Source organism: Etheostoma cragini, chromosome 4 (genome assembly GCF_013103735.1).
Source record: "Etheostoma cragini isolate CJK2018 chromosome 4, CSU_Ecrag_1.0, whole genome shotgun sequence".
Classification (NCBI taxonomy): Eukaryota; Metazoa; Chordata; class Actinopteri; order Perciformes; family Percidae; genus Etheostoma; species Etheostoma cragini.
The window spans coordinates 16,382,727-16,391,647 of NC_048410.1; the positions used below are offsets into that span (position 1 = coordinate 16,382,727).

At 40.0% G+C, this 8,921-nt stretch overlaps 1 protein-coding gene across 1 annotated transcript; it reads right to left on the reverse strand.

The window, feature by feature from the left end:
* Positions 1-431: 431 nt before the first annotated feature.
* edem1 (ER degradation enhancer, mannosidase alpha-like 1) lies at positions 432-8,318 on the reverse strand. The gene is made up of 12 exons (XM_034868810.1): positions 7,696-8,318; positions 5,822-5,894; positions 5,169-5,272; positions 4,623-4,794; positions 4,260-4,443; positions 3,906-4,080; positions 3,348-3,468; positions 2,449-2,619; positions 2,281-2,354; positions 2,104-2,200; positions 1,655-1,840; positions 432-1,546 (listed from the first exon to the last, which is right to left on the reverse strand). The coding sequence occupies exons 1-12, from the start codon at positions 8,163-8,165 to the stop codon at positions 1,457-1,459; spliced, it is 1,917 nt and encodes a 638-aa protein (XP_034724701.1). The 5' UTR covers positions 8,166-8,318; the 3' UTR covers positions 432-1,456.
* Between the last annotated feature and the right edge of the window lie 603 nt (positions 8,319-8,921).

The following is an 8,921-nucleotide window of genomic DNA, read 5'->3' on the forward strand; positions in this document are numbered from 1 at the left end:
AAAATGGTTGAGGCGACGTCAGCTATGGCCTAGAGCGGTTAAAAAAAAAGAACACTTGAGAATATGAACAGCTGTGTCCCAAAGCCAAAGAAGATGCCGATGCTGTGACATAATCGAATCATGCAGCCTGAAGCTCTTTGCTGTGTTACAGACACTCAGGATGTTTGGTATAAGATCAAACCAATCCGGTAGAGATTTCTTTGTAGTACTGTACATGAATCAAACATCCCAGTTAAGAGGACATCACATGTTCTGTTTGCGTGGAGCAATAATGAATATTCACAGTATGGCTGTACTTCAGTGCCGTTATTCTTTTAACTCAGATAACCAAGTTTGTAAATTTGCAATATAAGTAACTAAGACTATCCTAAGACATTTCAGGCAACAACATTTCAAGGAAGTTTTATTTTTTTTATGAAAGCATTAATTGATTTTTCTTTCAACCCTGAGATCTCCCCAAATGACAATGAATAAGTAATGATGCTGTGCAAATATGTGACAGAGAAACAGAAACACAAATGGCTACTTCCATCTACTCTGAACAAGAGTCTGTTTACTAAATACGTCTGACAGAAAGTTTTTGCTCATGAACATTAAAAAATACATTTTATGGCTTGTTTGTCATGTTTAAAAACAAAAAGGATCTTAATGTCATAATCAGTGTAAACTGAACATACATATGGAATGACATCTATTGTGCAAATATCAACTTTGTTGCCTCAAACTAATTCTTGACAAATACTTCAACACATCCAGATAAACCAAGAAACTAAAAAGGCACTTTAAAACAGCGAGTCCTCCTGAGCCTCTCTCTCACTGTCAGTATGATAATGTGCAGCCCTTTTTTAAAAGTGCAGACCTAATCAAGTGAATCAACTGGAAAGAGGCACTAATTATGTTTAGAGAGAAAGTTTAAGAGGTGAGCACTTTTTATGGGATCTACATTGTACATATGTGTGGCTAGATGGCACTGTTCCCAAAAAAACAATATGATTCACAGATCAGCAGTAATTTTCAATTATGCATACAAACACACACGCAATCACACATACACAATGTATACACACTCACACTTGAACCAACACCTTAATGGACAAAAACACACCAGCAATTCTAAGATCCCCTTCCCCAATCTCAATTCGTCACTAGGCATAAAATGAAGCATTTGAAATGACTCCTCATTTTCCAGCACATAGGTTCTTCACCTTTGTTGACCGCATACTCACCCACCAAAGCAAAAGTACCCACGCGCAGTCTTTTGAGTAATACAGCAAGTGATCAATCTGCTTTCTCAGGTTTCCTTTAGTGTCAGTTTCCCGTCTGGACCCTGAGCAGCGGAGCAGAAGGGACGAGGATTTTGACCAACGATGATCCTTTTTAACCTCAGTGCATCTGCACCTGAGGGGCGTGTACAGAAGGCTTGTTCATCTCAATGTCACCACATGCATCCTCATTCTCAGAAAAGTCCCACCATGTCATCAATCTGTTTCATGTAGATACTCTTTAACGGCAGAGTGTACCGTCGCTCCTCTGGGATCCTGTTGCACTGTTAGAGAGAGAAAATGAAGAAATCAGAATGCTATCACGATGTAAGTTACTCATCACATTAAAAACGGTGATAAGTGAGATGGGCGGGCGAGGAGGATGGCCTCACATTGCTGGTGTTGCTCAGTGGTGGCCGCTTGTTTGGTTCTTGCTCTGCCAGCACTCCTTCTTCACAAGGAAACAAGTCATTCCACTGTTTCTCCCTGAAGCGCTTGTCTATAGGCACAACATGGCCCTCCGTAGTGAAGATGTACTTGTTGTCGGATTTGTGAAGTGGGTTGTCCTCATCGAACAGCTGCAATACAAGAGAGACATTTTTGTTTATATGACAGCTGAGCCAAAAGTTGGGCTAAATGTATTCTGACAATGGCTGGGTGACACCTCCAAAATCTTATAAGAGTTTTAATAAATAATAATGTATATATATATATATATTGCAAAAGCTCTTACTACAATTATCAAAACTTTACAACATATCTAGCATCACAGTATGCTCTCATGTCATTCTTTAACCATAAAGACCAGCTCCATCTCTGGCATACTCAGACTGTAACTTACCAGGTAAAGGTATTTGCATGTCTCACTGAGGAAGAAACTCTCCATGCGATCCTCTTTGGATTTTTCCACGACATGGTGGAGAGTGGCATACCCACATCTGCAAACGACACAGCTCAGTTCAGCTCAAAGTATCAAAGCACCGTAGAAAAAAAAAGGCATATATTACATAATCCATACCTGACTTTGGCATTTTTCTCAAGGCTCTGAAGAATATCCATTCCAACATGCAAATAAAAAGGATTTTTGGTCGCCTGTGGGAAGTAAAGAAAAACAACTTTGGAGATAAAGATAATATACCACCACCACCACCACCACCAGTGCTGTGTTACAACAACAAGTCCGTACCTGGTACAGCAGATAGGTTGACTCCACCAGCTCGGGTCTTAGAGGGTAGAAGAGCACATCAGGAGCCTTCAGCTGCCAGTTGTATCTCTCTGGCAAAGCCCCAAAGCGCTTCCAGATGGCATAGTAGAAGGCGTGCAGGCAAATTGCATTATCTACATCACCATTCAGCACCTTTTACACAGAGTGGCAACACTTTACTTTAGCTCAACACAACAGTTTGGCAGTTTGCAGATTATTTGTATTTGTCCCTCTGCTTCGGTTTCACTCACCGCTAAGTCTGACTTTATGTCCCACCCACTACAATATATGACTATCCTTTAAAAGGTGCCCTAAGCGATATTGGGTGACGTTACATCTTGTTGAAGTTCGAAGTATTTTCAAACAAAACAAGACTAGCTTGCCCCTACTTCCTCCTCATCCCCTCCCCTCCCTCCTGTGCTTCTGCGCACTAACCCCAACCCCTACCCACGGTTTGTAGACCCTGGGCTGTCTACAAAGATTGCCTTTTTTTACAGTGTGTTCTGGGGACAGGCAGCTTGCAGATAGTGAGGAGATGTTTGCTGTATGTGACAACAAACATAGCCTTAAATATTGCGTGACATTGCTTAGAGCATCTTTAATATGTATATTACGTTGAAAGTTTCCAATTTATTAAATACTTGCTTAAAGCATTTAAACAAAGTTTTTTTGTTGGAGTTTGTGACATTCCAATATCTTAATTTGGATTTAAAGATTTACATTTTCACTGTACATGCATATCGGTTCCAAATATCGTTTATCGGTTTCAACAACTACTAATAATTGGTATCAATATCGGCCTTGACTAACCAGTATCTGTCCATCCCTATATTTTACACTTATATATAAGACCTGTCATAGCTGAAAGTGCATGAACTAACCTGCAGCCCCGGAAAGAAGGCTTGAAGGGAGTCGATCCAGGTGTTCATTATTTCACCACTGAACATGTTCACATTAACATACAGAGGTGGGTCACCCTCTCCTTCATTACATGACTCTCTCCTGGAAAAACACAGAGGCAGAAGAGGGTTCACAAAAATTGTATGTACGTGTATCAACATCCTAATACAATGTATGTACTGTATATTCAAATACTAAAGCAACCACAGTGCCCCTGTCATTCGTCTGCTGTTGACCTGCCCAAGTGCTAAATATCAGGGATTTCTAAGGAAGAGGAAAGTGTTACGTTTCTGTGTGACTGTGTGATTACAGATGTCCCATCAGACATCTCATGACATCCTAAACTCTCAGAATTCATATTCCAAATCTCTCAAAAAAACAACCTGTAAGCAGTTTCATTAATTTTGCTCGTTTTGGCCATTCCTAGACAGAGATTCCTTCACACAGCAGAGAGAGTTCCATTTCAGATGCCACCTGATGTGAAGCACCACTCCCACCCAAATGTACACAGCGTCATGTTTTTGCAGTTAAAGACTCACCCTCTCCTAATGTGGTTGTGAATGCTCTCATAAGCAGCTTGGAACATCCTGTAGTCCTCTTTTTCACCAAAAAGTAAGTATGATTTCAGCAAATACTCATAGAAGGAATCCATACCGGCTCCCAGACCGCTCTGCTTGCTAACCCACTGGCCTGTTTGGATATTCACTACATTCCCTAAAGAATTACAGATAGAAATCACATAAAAATGCTTTAAGTTATATGATATTGTAGGCACCATATTTACATGTTGTAGACTTAACCATGCTGGATAAAGGCTTAAAAAAGAACCAAACAAAAGAAGAAAAAAAAATAGGTTTTTGGATTTACGTGACAACATACACAGCTGTACTTACCTAAAAGACCCGTTTCGTTGCTCCTCAGGTTCCACAGAGCTCTGACGGCTCGCCTGGCTACCCACTCAAATGTGGAATCTCCAATCAAGCGGCTCAAAATCCCAAACTCCACCAGCAAGGACCCAGCTCCTGCAGTACAAGTCTCGTTGATACTATCAGGAGGAACGCCAGTCTTCAGATTCACCTGCATTTTACAAACCAATGAAGACGCTGTGTGACACGACAGTCTTTACAGTATCGTATGTATGAAGTCATTCCACTTCCCCTCACAGGATCTTTTGACGAAGTGAGGTGTCTGTGAGCATGTATCTTGTAAAAATAGCAATAAAATTAGTAGCTCTAGTTTTTAACAGTCTCACTCACCCGGGGGTAAGGAATGCCTGTGCTGGTATTCTCAAAGGCCGGGAGTAAGCGAACAGCCAAGTCATGAGCCATGTGAAGCAGCTCGTTATCGTAATCGTCAAAGCCGACCTTGCCAAATGGATGTTTCGGGTCCGTCAGCAGGATGTGAGATGAGATAAGGCTGCCCAGGATCCTTTACAGGAAAAAGAAATATGACACTGGGGTTCCACACAGAAGCATTACGTGAACAGATCATTACAATCTTACAAGCTTTTTGTCTGGTATTGATATCATGATATCTGTGTACGTGTCACATCGATTGTCATTATGGTTTTCACGGTAACAGCCAGACAAATTAAAATGGTCACAAATAAAACAATTGCTGAAATAATTTAAAAGTCCAATAAGGTGGCTACAGAAGTAATCCTACAATGATCAAATTCAATATTATTGCTTTCACAATGGCTGTACGTGTTATTGGTTGAAAGATTTGTATCTTCAGCAAGCTGGTCAGTTTTTTTCTTATCTACGACTATAGCAGAATGAAAATAGTAGCAACATTTGTACCTGATGTTTGCCTCAAAAACTTGCACTGTTGAGTCCTTGTCAAAAGATACAGTATCTATAACCAGCTTGACAGCTTTGTGGAATTCTGTCACATTGCCAAGCACCTGTAGAGAAACACCACATTATGTAACCACAGTGTTAACAAGCCTATTTGGGTGCATAACTACTAAATGGCTTCCAGGTGCTTTGTTAAAATTCTATTCTAATCATTATAGATGGCAACTGTTGTAAAGAACCTCTGATTAATAATTTGAGCCATCAAGTCAAAAAGGAGTCTAGTGCATGTGAATTTGACTTAGGAGAGCCCCTGATCCATCAGGTTTAGGGCTGATACAGTAACAAGTTGAGTTTAGAAACTTGGCTCCGTCTCGATTCCATGTCAAGGGATTTTTTGACTGTGGCAGAAAAACAGACAACTACTCAGGAAGTGCTAACCACTGCACCTTTTATGGGACAAGTAGTACAAAATAACAGTTTTTTGCAAAACAGGTGATGTTAAACTCCCATTTTCTACCTCACAGACTGGATTAAGCTTCTTTCCATCTCGTATTTAAAGTTAATGCAAAATGGCAATACTAACCACTGATTAGTAAGAAAGAAAAACTGCTGATTTTGCAGGACGTGGTTTAACATAAAGACACAGTATAACTTACCAGTAGGGTGTCTAAGGTGTCGATCAGCGTAAGGGAGTAGTTCCCCAAGACATCGTTAATGTTGATGTTTGAACTGAAATGAAAGCAGTGAAACAGACTCAAACACACCAAAAACAGAGCATCTTTTAAATCCAACAACGTAGCGTTCAGATGTGTATGCAAAGTCTTATCTTAGCCGACGGGATGGAGAGAACAGAAATGCCATATTAAAAAACATGTCATTTGTAAATTACAACTCCCTACTAACTAGAGGGTTCTGTTCAAACCCAAATATCTCTCAAGCTTTTTATTAAATATGAGAAGACTTATAAGAATTTGTTTGAAACGTGAATCATCAAAATAGTTAATGCTACATTTTCTGATGATTTACCTATTGTCTTTTTACCCTGGAAATCCAGAGATCTCGCGAGAGCACAATTGGAATTTGCTCACCGAGTTGGATTTGGGTTTGTCTTCATTCACACTGAAGACAAAACCTGTTACACATTATGTGACTGAGAGGAATGTTGGTGGATAACACTGTTGACTCTGCAGATAGTAAGAAATGTTTTATTTGTCAGGCACATGCCAATACACATTTAACTGAACATGTGTTCTAGTAAACCCCAAACCCCTCACAACTGCTGTACACTGCTGCATCTAAAGAAGAGTTTGGTTACTTGTCTACATCCTGCATGGCCAGTTACCATGATGGCTGAGCAGAAAATGTTTTTCTGGAATTTGAATGAACCGGACTGTAGAAGTGTATACAGACCGGCTTGTTTATATGTCATTTAAAATTTGGTTCTGTTAAACTGCTAGCCTATTTAACATAACCTCAGATGTCTTTTACTTTGTGTTTGTTACAGACACTGCACAATGACTGTGTATATACTGTATTGTATACAAACTGAACACCAGTTTACTCTGAAGGTCTAAGATAACAGTATGGGGAGTGAAACTACTCATTAGATGGCTTATTGTACAGTAATTTGAGTCTTTCTGTTTCAATGTTCAACACAGGGCAAGAACATGCAGGTGTTTCAGCTAGTCTCTGCTTTTGCACACTGAATAAGGTGTAAAGTGTCTGTGGATTTGACTCCCCTGACAGTAACATTAAAAAACTGGGTATTTGGGCATGTAAAATTTTTTAAGCTTGCTGGATTTCTTCTCTCTTTTTGTCCTTGGTTAAGTGTGATATTTTTAAGTGCAGAGAGAGCTCAATTAACAAAGTAGTTCATCAACAAAGAATCAACCATAATTAGTTGTATTTATTAGTTAATTAATCCCTCAATTGATTTTAAGTCTTCTTTTTTAACAAAAACGTCTTATTTACCTGCTTTTTAAATTTGAAAATGTGCTGATTTTCTTAGACTTTTGTGATAATAAACAGATTATCTTTAGGATTTGGTCTTTTGGTTGTGCCAAAAAAGCAATTATAAAATGTCACCTAGGGCTCGTTCATAGACTAAACAATGAACGGATTAAATATAGATCAGAATTATTGATAATAAAATAATCGTTAGTTGCCGCACCTTTTCTCTACCTTCTTTAATTTCATTTTCTATAAGGTTTAATCCTGATTTCAAATGAATTAAGCGATGAAGACGTTAAACAGTTCCTTGATTTGATCGGAAGATGTACTGTTCGATGCAAAAGGTGTTTGAACATTAGGCAGCACTGAGATCAGTAGGATTACTACAGCTGCTGCAAAGTACATGCAAATAGTAATGTTACACTGTGCAGAGAACAGTTAAAATGTAACCGTCGTCACTGCCAAGTCAGGGTGCCACTCGGCTGAAACCACCACCATTGACAGCACAAACATTAACACACTTTTATTAAAGAAAACATTAACCTGTCGATGCAGACAGTCAGGACAGCTTATGACTCACGGGTTTAGCACGTCTGGTCCCCTCCCTTTACAGTCAATGGGATTCAGCTCGTCCTCGGGAAAGGCATATTTCATGTAATTGTCATACCCGAAATAAAACATTTCTTTGGCCATGTCCTTCATTTTTGCTTTCAGCGTGTCCGGGAAGGAGCTGTATCTCCGGACGTACTCGTCCTTGTTGCCGTCGAAGAAGCTCAGGTAGGATCTCTTGGTTGACTCCTCTCCAACATTTTCGCAGGTGGTCGCCGCCTCTTCATGTATGTGACCGTGTATTCGTTGAGACCACGAGTTACCCTTCGGATTGATCCCTTTTTCGTCCCTGAATAACAAGTCTAATTTGTGTAAACTGAAACCGAGTGGGAAGTTGAACCCCCAGCTAACGTTAGGTCCGAGTCCGAAAGCTAGCCACAGCACACAGCTGAGGGAGAGTCTCAATACAACCAGACCAACTACTATTGACCTCCATTGCATTTTTGCCACGACTCGGTCTTAAAACGCATACTTTAGGTCCATATACGTCCGAGGAATGAATGTGAAATCATGTTTGTCAGGCTAAACTACAAAAGCACAGAGATAGTGGTGATTCCGCCCTACACGCTTCCTGTCAACAGACCAGCCCCTACTAGATTCTGAGCTGTGATTGGGTTTACTCTTGTGTCGTCATGCAATAGAATGAAGTAGGCTTGACTTGCGATTGGTCGCCGAGCTGTCTATCTCCTGGTTACGTTTTCGTGGCAGTCCGGTCCGACGTGTCTTATTATTCTGAATCAACTTCTACACCAATAGAAAACAGCCACAGGAGTGAGACGTTCAGGGGCACATAGCAAGTGATGGTTGGGTAAGGTGTGAAGCTCCAATTATAGTTGTGCGTTGTTGCCATGAACTTCATGGCATACCTAAACCACCAGAGCAATATTTTTTAGTGAGATGCAGTCAATTCTCGTGCTTCTCATAAGCTCAGTATTGTGTGAATTTACTTTACTACTGGGTCTTTTTGTTACTGGTGGTGGTCGGGACCTGTTACCACTGTAAAAAGATAATTAATAATTGTGAGATACGTGTTTTATTTCAAAAATAAATTGTCTGTGTTCATATTCTGTTTCCTAATATCCTAAGCCTACGTCAGACCTGGGCTGGAAGTTAACATGGTGCTCACAGTTCTGAGCATGTTTCTAAATAAGGTTAAGAAAGTCAAATTATTTATCGTTTTAATCCCTCCAAGCTATT